The sequence below is a fragment of the Rhincodon typus genome, chromosome 5 (genome assembly GCF_021869965.1).
Source record: "Rhincodon typus isolate 14 chromosome 5, sRhiTyp1.1, whole genome shotgun sequence".
NCBI lineage: Eukaryota > Metazoa > Chordata > Chondrichthyes > Orectolobiformes > Rhincodontidae > Rhincodon > Rhincodon typus.
Genome location: NC_063336.1, coordinates 81,335,321 through 81,349,478, shown reverse-complemented (window position 1 = coordinate 81,349,478; position 14,158 = coordinate 81,335,321). Strand labels below are relative to the sequence as shown.

The window sequence follows — 14,158 nt, the reverse complement described above, 5'->3', positions numbered from 1 at the left end:
AGGAGCTGCTTACCCATAAATAATGGTGAGCCCACCATTAGTCTTGCAAATAGATTTACAAATGCCCTGGAGAATGTGATATGCCAAAGGTGCTCTGTCCCGAGTAGGGCATCTATCCCAGCAGTGCAAGTATTGTGTTTTTCAAGGATGGGAATTAAAAGCAATGTTGAATTCGAAAGTTTTTTTTTGAGTTTTCCAGTGACAGAATGAATAATCAGAAAGCACAGATTTGAAGGTGATTGGCCAAAGAGATGTAAGAAAGACCATCAAGTGCGTAGGATTTGGAATACCTGCCTGCCGGGATGGTGGATACAGACTGAAGAATGATGCTCTTGAACTTCAACACAGCCTTAAACAGATACTGAAGAAAACGATTGCAAAAGTAGAGGAAAAAGCTAAGGAGTGGGATGAACTGGATTGTTCTTTTGCACATGACTACCTGGCCTCTTAGAATATTTTATCATTCTGTATCAATAGAAAAGAGCCATAGGTAAATGATCAGTCTGTTGAGAGTGAGAAGAGAAACTGAGTAGTTGAGTGTGACGTTTTGGAAGATTGTAATTGCTGATTGGTTTAAGTTTATGGTGCAAACCCTCATCAAAGGTTTTTGAGAAGTTCAAGGAAATTAATTCCTCTTTAAGAATTCCTGAGGTGTGCGATCTAAACAGGATTATCAGTAGTGAAAAGTTTATGGCAAAATTATATTCGCTCATTATCGTTTGTTTTGTGAGGAGGTAGAAGTTGGGCTTGGGGTCGGGGGGGATGCATGGAGTTAGTGACAGTAATTTCTACAGAAATCAAAGATAGATGATCTAAGGGTCTTTCAAGCTACTATACTGAACCCTGATACTGATGAAATAATAAATGAGATGCATTCTTGAGGACCCTGAAAAGAAAGGTGGATGTTGAAGATAACGTGAATGTTGTGATTTGACATCCTGTGAATACTAGGGTTTTTGATGACAGTTTTTAATGTCTAATCCAGTGGGTGGTGCTATTATTCTGGTGCATTTTTTTTCTTGCTGCTCTGCCACTTGTCATTAAAACAGTTTTCAAAAGTTCAAGAATCCTAGTCCTCGGCCTCCATGCTTTTAGTGAAATTGCTGTACCCTGCTGAATGATCAGATAATGGATGAAGGTAATGATTGCAATCTGTACTGAATTTTTTTGTTTTAGAAGTGAAGGACAGATTAATGATGGAGCAGTTGCCGCAGTTTATGTTCGTGCTTACTGAGAACAACAAATGTTGAAGTTGTCTAGGGGAAGTAGGGTAACAGGTGTAAGCTCTCTATAAAACTTTATCCCCATTGCACGAAGAATTGTTTTTGGGTTGGAATTAGAGAAGCAAAGATAGCTCACATTATGGGGCTGGAGAAGATTGCAATGATGAGGAGGGGTGAGGAATTGGTAGGGGAGAAAAAGGATGAATTTTAAAATTTGTGTTGCTGCATTGAGAGCCTGTGTCGGTGGCATGACAAGCAAATGGGACTCGCTGTGAGTTATGATGTGGGCAAAAGAGTTTTAGATAACTTCAAGTGTATTGTCCAGAATGTGAGGGACCAGCTGCTTTGGAACAGCCAAGTCTAGAGATCATGAAAGCATGAATGAGGGTTTCAGGAGTATATGAGCTGGCATGGTGAAAGTAGGTAGTCTCAGCTATTTGAAGGTTTTTGTTTTTTTTTCTTTTCTTGGGTTTCAGGCCACTCTTTCGGTGAGTCATCCCTTATGGAGTCATATAGCACAGAAACAGACTCTGTGGTCCAACCCATCCATGCTGAACATAGTCCCACCTGCCTGCTCCTGGCTTTTATCCCTCCAAACCTTTACTATTTATATATTTATACAAATGTCTTTTAAATGTAATTGTACCCACATCCACCACTTCCTCTGGAATTCTTCCATCTCTCTATTTGTATTTGTCCTGATATTTTGGTAAGTTTAATAATGCTGTCAGGGTAACAGAAATTTCTTTTTTTGAATTTTTTTAGCCAATAGTTCTGTATCTTTTAAGAAATTGCAAGATGCCATGAGTTAAACTTTTAACTATCAAACAAATATGCAGCAGCAAGCAAATGCTCTCATTACGTGGCCACCAGCCTAGCCAGGCTAATCTGACCACACCGTCCAAACCCCAACCTCAATTACCTAGAAGTCAATGGTATCGGCGGCAATGGAACACCTGTACCTGCAAGTTCTCTCCAAACCCCACAGTGTCTTGACTCGGAACTGTTATCACCATTCCTTCACTGTCGCTGAGTCAAAATTCTAGGCATTGCTTAATTCACAGTACTGTCACTGCACTTCCACAACATGACTACAGTTGTTATGTAGTTATCTGACCACCACCTTCCTGAGGACAGGCAACAAATGTTGGCTTAGTCAGTGATGTCCACTTTCCATGAAAGAACAAGAAATGGTGAAATGTAAAGGTGTAGGAGCAGGCTTATCTGGAACATGAACATGGTCTAAGCTGGTTGGGTGAAATGCCTGTTTGTGCATTAAATACTATTCCGAATAATATGTTCTTTCTGCAGAAGAGGTCCCCTCAACTTTAAAGGACTTTGGGGAAAACCATTTAGACACAAAAAATGAAAACCTGCTAGAAATGTGAAACGAGAACAAAAAGTACTGGAAATAACTCAGCAGCTTTGGTGGCATCTGTGTACCGGGAAACAGTTAACCTTTTTGGTCAATGAATTCGTCATCAGATGTGTGATGGCTCTGAGTTGAAAGGAAGCGCTTTCTTAAAGATCTAGGAAAAATGGAAGTCCAATAGACGGAAGGTTTTTTTAAAATAAAAGATGGGGGTGGATTAAAAAAGTATGAAAGATGCAGAAAAGGTGCATCATAAAGAAACTTCAAATCAAAAATGTCATCAAGCTGAAATTTTTAGTCTTCCTAAGAGCTGCCTTACCTGCTGAGCACTTTCTATCATTCTTTGTTCTTGGTGCAGTTTTAAAAATAAACTCCTGCTTTGATTATTGAACTTGGGAATTGCAATACATTGGTAATTTGAAGCTGGTTGGTACTGTTGCAAGGACTATTGTTTGTTTAAAACATGGAGAAAAAATATGGAAATGATTTTCTCAGGTTGATTAACATAGCTGTGATTTAACAAATGTACTGTCCATATGTTTAATGAGCATATGAGCATCAGCATTTTCAGCTGGAGCTACTATGTTAACTGATTTCTCTGGTGATTTTTACAAAACAGATTGATTTAGTGGAGTATTGCAAGGGTTTCCTGTTTGATCCAGTATTTTTCTAAATTTATAGTTGTAATTTACATGATATAGAATGGGCAGTGTAGAAACAGGCTACCTACTGAATTCAACATGTTCACACTGGACTTTATGCTGCAAATGAAACTTCTCTCATTTTACTGAACCCTATTACCATAGCCTTCTGTTCCATTCACCCTCCTTTAAGTATATAGAAAGTACAAGCCGGTTTGATTTGAAGAAAGGAAATTTTGATATCTTGCAGGTCTGTGAAAGATATCTAGGGAGAGCGTTTGGATTGTTAGAAATACTCTGTTCCATGTTTTGACTCCTGATGTTTTTGATCAAAAAGAGAGCTAATGGCAAGTATAAATGTGCCAGATACCTTTTCTTTTTAAAAAAAGTACCAGTGCTAGGCAAATACCATTTTTAATGAGATGGAATTGAACCATCTGCCATGACATTTTGTTTTCTATTTGTTCAAAGGATGTGGTGTCGCTGACTAGGCCAGCATTTATCGCCTATGCCTAAGTGCCAAGAGGGCATTTGAGAGTCAGTGACATTGCTGTGGGTCTGGTGGCTCACGTAGGACTGACAAGATAAAGATTGCATATTTCTTCCCTAAAGGGCATTGGTGAACCAAATGGATCTTTTAAGGATTTGATCTCCTGTTGTTGGAACATTAGCTTGGGATTCTGGATTAACTAGTCTACTGTCACTACCACTCTGTGACTGCCTCTTCAAAATTAAGGCCTGGCTTGCAACCCAGTGTTACTGGCTGTTGAAGCTGTGACCTTGGCATTATTAGCACTGTGTTCGAACCATCTGAGCTATTCAGTGCAATATAATTGTTGAATCCCATGCCATCAACATCCTGGGGGTTATATTAACAGGAGTTAACTTAGACCAGACATACATATACTGTGGCTGCAAGACTTGCATCAGAGGCTGGGGATTCTGCAGAAAGTAACTCACTTCTGACTCTCCAATATCTGTCCACTATTCAGAAGGTACAAGATGGGAGTGTGATGGGATACGCTCAGCTTGCGTGGATGGATGCAGCTCCAACGTTATTAAAAAAGTTTGAATCTAGGATGAAGAAGCTGCTTGTTCCTATCCCTCTCATTGAAAATTTACTTTCTCCTCCATTGATGCATAAGGGCAGCATTGTGTACCAATATTACAGAGACTCCCAAACTCTGTTCCGCCTGGACCCCATTTCAAAGCTGGAAAATTGTTGTGACCCCTTACCATTGACTGACTAAAAGTTCTGAGGTTGGGATGAGGGCTTTGGATCTGTAAGGGCAGTTGTGGGGTTGGAATGGGGGGTATATTTAGGGTTAGAGAATGTGGGAGGGCTGTATAGAAAAGTGAGTGTTTCATGGTCAGTGTTACATGCTTCTAACCAAACCATTTTTATTGCAGCAGGATCATCACTTGGAGGTTCAGTAATTTAGATCACACACAGTCTGACAAAATGTGAGGGTTAACCACTGCCTGACAGCTTGGAGCACCATTAAAGGCATTGTTGCCTTGGAGCTTGGGACCCCACATGGCTTTGTGGATTCTGCTTTTAGGAAGCTGTGATGTACAAGATGCACTTTCCAAATGCTTTGATGTCTACCATCTAGAAAGACAAGGGTAGCCCATAGAGTATTCAAAAGAATGTAACCATAGAGCATTTAGAAATATATAAATACATAATATAATCAAACAGAGATAGTAGGAACTGCTGATGCTGGAGAATCTGAGATAACAAGGTGTCAGAGCTGGATGAACACAGCAGGCCAAGCAGCATCAGAGAAGAAGGGTCCAGACCCGAAACATCAGCTTTCCTGCTCCTCTGATGTTGCTTGGCCTGCTGTGTTCATCCAGCTCTATACCTTGTTATCTCATATAATCAAGCAGCTTCATGAATGGGAAATAATGCCTGATTTTTTTTTGGAATTTTTGAGGAAGTAACAAACAGGTTAGATAATAGGGGAATCATTAATTGTAATGTATTTGAATTTCTAAAAGGTGTTCAAAAAGGTTAGGTGTGAAAGGCTACTTAAGAAAATAAGAGCTTTTTGCTGGAGGGAGAAATCTATTCGCATGGATTGAGAATTGCCTAACTAGTAAAAAGAATTAGGATAAAGGGGGCTTTTTTTTTTCAGGACAGCAACCTGTAATTAATGGAGTACCACAGGGATCAATGATAGGGTCAAAATTAACTGCAATATATATTGTTGACTTGAATGAAGGAAGTGGTTTACTATAGCCAAGTTCTTACGGATGACACGCAAATAGGTGGGAGGGCAAGTGGTGAAGATAATACAGTCTGCAGAGGGACATTAGGCAGGTTAAATGAGTGGGTAAAATCTTCAGGTGGAATATAATGTCAGAAAGTCTGACATTAATGTATTTTGGCTGGAAGAACAGAGGAGCTGAATGCTAATTAAATGGAGAAAGACTGCTAACAGAGGGATTTGAAAGTCCTCGTGCATAAATCATAAAAAAACTAGTGTCTAAGTTCTTTGGGCAATAGAGAAGACAAATCAAATGTTGACCTTTTATTTCAAAGGGAATGGAGTAAAAAATAGGGAGGTCTTGCTGAAACTACACAAGGCAGACCACACCTAGAATGCTGTGAACAGCTTTGGTCCTTTATCGAAGGAAAGATATACTGGCATTGTTTTTCCCTTGTGGGAGAGTCTAAGATTTGAGGGCATAATCGCAGAGTAATGGGTTGCCTATTTAAAACAGAGATGAAGAAGAATTTCTTCTTGGGCAAGTGAATCTATACTGCAGAGGGCTGTAGATGCTGGGTCATTTAGTATAAGACTGAGATTTTTAATCAGTAAGCTAATCAATAGTTACAGAAAAAGGCAGCGAAGTGCAGTTGTTCATTATCATGATCTCATTGAATGGTGGAGCAGACTCATTGGGCTGAATGCTACTATGACTTGGGTCTTGTAGCAAATGTATCGAAACACCACAACCTGCATGTTTCCCTATCAACCATGCACTATCCTGACTTGGAGCTAAATTACTATTCCTTTGCTGTTGTTGGGCCAAAATCTCTAACCTGGAATTCCCTTCCAAGTAGCATTGTAGCTGTATCTATGTACGTACCAAACATTGCAAAAGTTTATGAAGACAGCAATAAATGCCGGCCTTAGTGGACGCACTTGCATCAGATGAATAAATATTTTTAAAAAAATTATAACACTGAGTCTGAGTTGGCTTTTTCAAAGTGGAATCTACTTGGTCTGTCACCTCTTGCTCTTTTTCTCCACACCCTTACAATTTTCTCTCCCAAGTCCCAAGTGTATCCTGGTCTCTTTTTGAAAGCTACTGTTGAATCTGTTTCTATTGCTCGTACCTCTAAATTCATAGTTTGAAAGTCAGTGTAGGCACGGAGATTTCCAAATAAGAGAGTTGAATGTTGCCCTTCACTTTCTTTAGTAAGACTTTTGAGAACATGATCTTGATAGAATGAAGCAACATCCTTGAGGTAGCTTTCCAAGAAATCCTTAAAGCTGGGATGCTGGTTGCTGTCGATGTCATTTCATTAGCTTTTGCCAGAAATAAGAGCATTTCAAAGGAAGTCTTGTACGCAATGTTTTAAAAATATACTACAGCAACAACTGCTGACTATATTGCATTTTATCATGGTACAATGACTCAAGGCTCTGCACAGAACCATTATGATACAATTGACAGAAGTAATTAATTGTTATTGATCTCATCCTTTAGGCTCTAATGGATCTTTGCACATGTTTCTGCAGATAAGAATAATTGACAATTCACCAAGCTGAACAACAGAATGTGCTCGCAGTGTTATTTTGTACAATCTTTAGTGTTCAAAGTATTAAATATTTCTGTTTAACTAACTTCAGATACTTGTTTTTTCTCAAAGTCTATTACTGGCAATAGTGCCAAATGACTTTTTAAACTGCCATGTGGGTTACATGTCTTGAAGACAGGTCTGGGGGAATTACGATGTATTTTCCATTTGAGCATTTCCATTTATGTAGTTCAGAGTTTTTTTTAGCTTAGAATTTGATTTGCCTCTTCAACAGAGAATTAATCGTCTTGCTGACATGGCTACCATAGAGTGGGGTCCATGTTGCATCCATTGTTGTCAGTATTCTTGAAAATAGTGCAGCCAGTTGTAATGATCTGGCATGCACTGCTCTGTGAGGATGATAGAATTTGATTCGGTCATAGTTTTCAAAAGAGAATTGTATATACTCTGTGGAAGACTCCGACACAGATGTTGGGATCTATTAAGTTAAACCACATCAGAGTAGTACTGCACTATAGCTTTACCATGTTCACAAGAAAAGCCCTGTTTCTCAAATTCTTAACAAGCAAATTGGCTATTTAAATAAACGTTTACCTCTTTTTGGAGCCATGAAACCTCTACTATAAGGGAATTCCTGGGGGATTGCACTTAGTTATAATGGACTTCCACTGTACTTTTCAGGAGGAGCTTTATCAAAGAAATTTCAAAGGTAGACTTTTGGTCCCAGAAACAAAAATCAGGCAAATTGACAAACTTGATTCCCAGCATCGTGCCAAAAAATTATTGTATAATAAACTTTTTACATGCAATTTTGATGCATTAAGGATCATAAAATATTCATGTGGAAGTACAATTAAACATAATTGCTTTGTAATCTATAGATGTTAATTAACTTTTTAGGGGATTGCCCAACAAAATATTGAACATAATGTTCTTTCACTTGATTTTGCTTTTTCTGTGATAGTTTATTTTAACCAGTGTTTCTGAAAATTGCATTTCAGTTTGTAATTTATAAAAAAAAAGCAAAGCTGCAATTTAAATTGCACACGAGTTGAACAATGAAGGTTGTCTTTCACTGGCATAATGTGCTGGAAGTTAAACCCTGAAATTTCTGAAGTTGTCAAAAATGTTAAAAATTTGAAAAGTACGCAGAATTTCACAATTTACCTGGCTTTTAGACCAGGGTTAATTGAAAGCCTTCCGTACTTTTTGTTATAAATAATTGAATATTTGTGGTCCAGAAATTATTTGTGAATTATTGCTAGAATAATGAAATCCCTACAGTGTGGAAAGAGGCCATTTGGTCCACCAAGTTATACCTACCCTCCGAAGAGCATCCCACCCAGACCCAGCCCCAGCCCCCTATACTATCCCCGAAATCCTGCGTTTAGCCTGGCTAGTCCACCTAGCCTGCATATCCCTGGACATTATGGACAATTTAGCATAGCCAACCCACCCAATCTGCACATCTTTGGATTGTGGAGGAAACTGGAGCACCTCGAGGAAACCCAAGCAGACACCGGAAGAACGATCAAACTCCACACAGTCTCTTGAGGCTGCAATTGAACCTGGGCCCCTGGTTCTGTGAGGCAACAATGCTAACCACTGAGCTACCATGCCACATGTAAATAACCCTACTTGTTAATGCTGTAACCCACTTATAGGCTCTCTTTCTCCACCTGCATTCAGACTGATCCAAAAACAACACTGCAAAAGCAATTCAGTGGTCCCACCCTCCGGGTTTGCTGCAACGATCTGTTTGTTGATTAGGACACTGCTCCTCCATCGTCTTTCCCCAAAGACTCAGGGTGACTGGTAACTCACTAAACTCCATTCCTACCAACCTATAGTGCCCCTTTTCCCCCCTACTTCACCCCCCCCTCCCCTCCATCCTACCACTTGCCATCCAGTGGATTATCTCATATTTCCCAAAAATGTAACCAGCATAACCTAACCCTTTCTGTTAAATCATAGTCATCCTCAACAGCTGGCCTGTGCTATTTTAGGCACTTCATCAGTTGTCTGCTTTAGTTGACAAAATGAAGACTGGACTGTTCCCTGAATCTGGCCCTCATCAGAAGACATTGGGTGGAATCTTTTAGGGCCCTGAATGATGTGGGCAATGCTGATTGATTAATAATAATGGATTGGAGCTGGGGTGAAAACAGTGAGAGTGCGAGTCTAACTGTAAGACACAACTGTAAACAAATTGGGAGAGGGGAGAGCACAGTGGGACCTGGATTGCCTTGTGCACCAGTTGCTGAAGGTAAGCATGCAAGTGCAGCAGGCAGTAAAGATGGCAAATGGAATGTTGGCCTTCATTGCAAGAAGTTTTGAGTATAGGAGCAGGAATGTGTTGTTGCAGTTATTTAGGGCCTTAATGAGGCCACACCTAGAATATTGTGTGCAGTTTTGGTCTCCTTTTCTGAAGAAGGATGCTCTTGCTCTCACAGGTTTACCAGGCTAATTCCGGGAATGCCGTATGAGGAGAGATTAATTGACTAGGTTGGGATTGTTTTCACTAGAGTTCAGACGAATGGGGGAGGGTCTCATAGAAACTTATAACATTCTAACAGCACTGGACAGGGTAGATGCAAGGAGGATGTTCCCAAAGATTGGGTGTATCCAGAACAGGGGCCACAGTATGAGGATTCAGGACAGACGATTTAGGACGGAGATGAGGAGACTTCTTCACCCAAAGAGTGATGAGCCTGTGGAATTCATTACCACAGGAAGTAGCTGATGCCAAAACATATTGAATGTATTCAAGAGGCAACTAGATCTAGCACTTGGGTTGGATGGGATCAAAGGTTATGGGGAGAAAGCAGGATTAGGCTATTGAGTTGGATGATCAGCCATGATCGTGAAGAATCACTGAGGAGGTCCTGCTCCTATCTTCTATGTTTCTACGTAAGGCAAGTGCAGCCCTGAGCCACAGCTGTTGAGACCTACAGTATTTGACAGTTTGTGACTTTGCAAGTAAAGGATTGCATTGAATATACCTAAATGGTGTTTTACCAGTCATTGAAGTTGCACTAAATTGTTTATTTTCTGAGGCATTCGGGAAACAGGCACTTGGAAAGTAGCTATCAATGCGCTCAGCTTTGACTTTTTACATTTATGCACCTTTGTTAGTTGGGCAAATATGGGAACTGCTGTTTTTTATACAGTTGAATTTATGTTCAGTTATTTCCAACTCTTAAGTCAAGATGCTGAAAGAAATGCCAATATTTTACAAGTAGCTGGAAATTGGATTCATGGAAATCCAGAACTTGCACCGTTGAAGAGGTTGGAATCAGTTCCTGGTTTGAAACTGAGGTTGCTAGATTTTTGTTCGGTGAGTATATTGGACTTTGTGATCCAAGGCAGGTAGATGGCAGTTTAGATCCTGATTATTCGTGCTTTAAAATAAATGATAGAATAAGTTTTAAGGGGCTGGATGGCTGCCTCTGTTTCTGTTTTCCATCTTAAATGGATGGTTTGTATGGTGCTTTAAACATTAACTATCTAACAAAAGCAGCCAATCCATGGGACATCACCAACTACAAGTCCTCTCCTAGTCCTACATCATCCTGACTTGGAACTATATTGCTATTCCTTCACTGTTGCTGGGTCAAAATCCTGGAACTTCCTCCCTAACAGCACTGTGAGTATACCTACACCTCTAAACTTGCAGGGATTTAAGAAATCAGCTCACCACCACCTTTCCAGGGTAATTAAGGATGGGAAGGAAATACTGGCCTAACCAGCATCACCCACTTTCCATGACATAGTGCTGCACCCCCTCTCCGAGGCGTGGAGGGGGGTAAAATGAAAGCTCACTGGCCCAGTTTAGTACCCAGTGGCAAAATCGTGGCTCTGGTCCCTCTACTTGAGAAACATTTCCTATAAAGCTGGAGTTCTCTTTGGCATGGATTTCACATTTCCCAATTTTCCTAATTTAATTCTGGTGCCAAGTCGAGGGGGATTCATGTTGTCCAGCAACAGTAATGTTGTCAACTTATTTGATGTGAATCACTCTGAAGCTATGTCAAAGACAGCAACCCAGAATGTGGAAACCAGGTTCTGATTCACTTCTGATCCGCATGACAGAAAGAAAACAAAATAAAAATTGCTGTGTATGTCTGAGATTAAGGCATAAACTGATTAATGAACTTAAAATTATTTTTCTTATAGTTCTAATAGTATATGGAATAATTTTTATATTTCACGACCAGAGAGATTTACTGATTGTGACTTGAGTTGTTTAAAACCCATCCACCCCTCAATCAATCAGACAAATCTCTGTCAAGGTCTTTTGGAACAGCATAAATGACTATAATAAAAATAATATTTAGAAAGTGGAAGTTCAAAAATTGAAGAGTTTTCCAGTTTCCCACCCTGCGCCATGTGGAGGAACTGCTGATCACTTCTCTTTCTATACATGTATAGATGCCAGAAGTTCCTGTTGGTTTCACACTGTAATGATGAAACTCCACAGTCTTGCTGTTGTTGGAGTTCTCCATAGATTCAGTGGTAAAATCTAGGTCATTCTCTGTCTTGATTTAATAAAAATTGGGGTGATGGAGGCTTTCATGATAACTAACCTTTGGCATAGTAATTCACAGTTTCCTTGCTTTTGACGACAACATTTAAGACCGCTAGTTTGTTCAGGGACTAAACAGCAACTCATATTCCGCTTGGGAACCCTGCAGCCCAATGGTATCAATGTGGATTTCACAAGTTTCAAAATCTCCCCTCCCCCTACCGCATCCCAAAACCAGTCCAGCTCGTCCCTGCCTCCCTAACCTGTTCTTCCTCCCACCTATCCCCTCCTCCCACCTCAAGCCGCACCTCCATCTCCTACCGACCAACCTCATCCCGCCCCCTTGACCTGTCTGTCCTCCTTGGACTGACCTATCCCCTTCCTAACTCCCCACCTACACTCACCTTTACTGGCTCCATCCCCGCCTCTTCGACCTGTTTGTTTCCTCTCCACCTATCCTCTCCTCTATCCCTCTTCTATCCGCCTCCCACTCTCTCCCTATTTATTTCAAAACCCCCTTCCCCTCCCCCTTTTCTGATGAAGGGTCTAGGCCCGAAACGTCAGCCTCTCTGCTCCTATGATGCTGCTTGGCCTGCTGTGTTCATCCAGCCCTGCACCTTGTTGTCTCGGATTCTCCAGCATCTGCAGTTCCTACTATCTCTGTTCAGGGACTTGCTTGTTTGTTTTTTTTTTTGTTGTGCTGTAACTGCATGCCTGGAATTGTGTTAGTGTGTGGGTAGTCTCTAAATTACAGCTGGGGCAAGTTTCAAAACTCTGTACATTCCTCAAATATTGGAAAAAAACTTGATTCACTTGAAATTACAGCTCATCTTCTCTGTCTCCAAAGTGCTATGTTGGCAAGTGACTTTTAGCTGCCACATGCTTGTATGTTGCCCATCTGAATACTTCAATTAATCATCCAGATCAGCATGTTGTTTGAGCAACAATGTGTGGTTCTCCCATGTAATTCCACTTTCCTTGCCATGGACAAATGTGGCTTGTGTTGAGTTATTTGTGATTGCCAAAACTAAATCTTGACCTAAGTAATTCTTTATTTCAGATTGAAACAAATGAAAAAGAAGATCTGAAGATGAAACTGGCCGATTCGGGTGGATACAGCTCAGTTAAAATAGGTGAATGGTTGTTTTACAAGGTGAGAGCAAAGTGAATGTAAGGAACTGTTTGACACTTGTGACTTTTTTTCAAAATATTGTCCTTTTTTAAAATGTCTGTTTTTTCCACAAGTGATTGTGTCTGGTTAATGGCAAATTTGTCTAAATTTTGGAACTTTTAGGCGCACGAATTTAAGAAATATTTGTAAAGAGATTATATCTGAGCACTTACTTTACAGACAATGTCCTTGTTATTGTCATTTGTTGAGCTAAATGCAGTGCATTTTTTCATTGAGATCTTAAAGCACTGTTAGTCTGATGGAATAAACTTGAAATCTGTGGGACATTCTGATATTTCAAGCCTGCCCTTGAGGTTCATCTTAACATTGGGTATCTACAAACTAATTCCAATGCTTTTGAGGCCTAGACTGCAATCAACTGTTAGTATGGTCAGTCTCTGGTCACAGCAAAGGAAGCTGGGTTTTCTGAAAGAGGATTACTTATTTACAGGTACTGCACCAAAACCGCTGCGACAATAAAAAAGCACCGATTAGGCCAACCTAACTGGTAAAATTGAAAGATTGGAAACATTTGTCATCGATTTTGAGAATTGTAAAAGATTTGTTCATGGATTGTGGGTATCATTTACCCATCCTTAATTGTTCTTGAGAAGGTGATGGTAGTGAGCTGCCTGCAGTTACTTTGTTTTCATAGGTTATGGAGTCATAGAGATCTATAGCACAGAAAAAGGCCTTTTGGCCCCTTGGGTCTGTGCTGGACTAAAACAGCCACCTAACTATTCTAATCCCATTTTCCAGCCCATAGCCTTGTATGCCATGGGATCACAAGTGCACGTCTAAATACTTGCAGACTTATGTGGCATCAGGTTATCTTCCTATGTTTACTTCAGTTTCCTTCATTTTTTTTCTCATTTTGCTTATTATCTTTAAAGTGAGATATAATTTATTCATTTTATTAATTGTTAAAGTCTTTTTTCCTTAATTTATTTATGGGATAAGGCCGTCGCTGGCTGGGCTGACACTTATTGCCTATCCCTCGTTGCCCTTGAAAAGGTGGTGGTGAATTGCCTCTTGAGCCTCTCAGTTTATTTTATCTGGGTACTCCTACAATGTCATTTGTAACGGAGTTATAAGTAAAAGTAATAAATTAATTTGAGTGTACAAAGACAGATGAGGTGCTACACCTGCACAGTTTGTAAGCTTCTGGATGCTTTTTAAATCTCTCTGTTCTCACCTTCTATATGTGTCCCCTAGTCTTGAAATCCCCCATCCCTGGGAAAAGGTACACACCGTTAACCCTATCAATACCCCTCATGATTTTATAAACTTCTAGAAGGTCACCTCTTAAACTCCTGTGCTGCAGTGAAAGAAGTCCTAGCCAATCCAGCCTTTCTTTATAACTCAAACCTTCCAAACTCTTGAAGACTTTCTATTTTTTATCTGTAGGTTTACTGACCATTTATCCCTGTTTGTTTTTGATTATCTATTTC

At 40.0% G+C, this 14,158-nt stretch overlaps 1 protein-coding gene across 2 annotated transcripts in view; it reads left to right on the top strand.

Moving 5' to 3' along the window:
- Positions 1-14,158, top strand: part of prim2 (DNA primase subunit 2) — a 166,070-nt gene that overhangs the window by 15,302 nt on the left and 136,610 nt on the right. For both annotated transcript variants that reach the window (XM_048596997.1, XM_048596998.1), the window contains exon 5: positions 12,597-12,689. In XM_048596997.1, the coding sequence (XP_048452954.1) occupies positions 12,597-12,689 (93 nt within the window). The remainder of the gene's footprint in view (positions 1-12,596; positions 12,690-14,158) is intronic.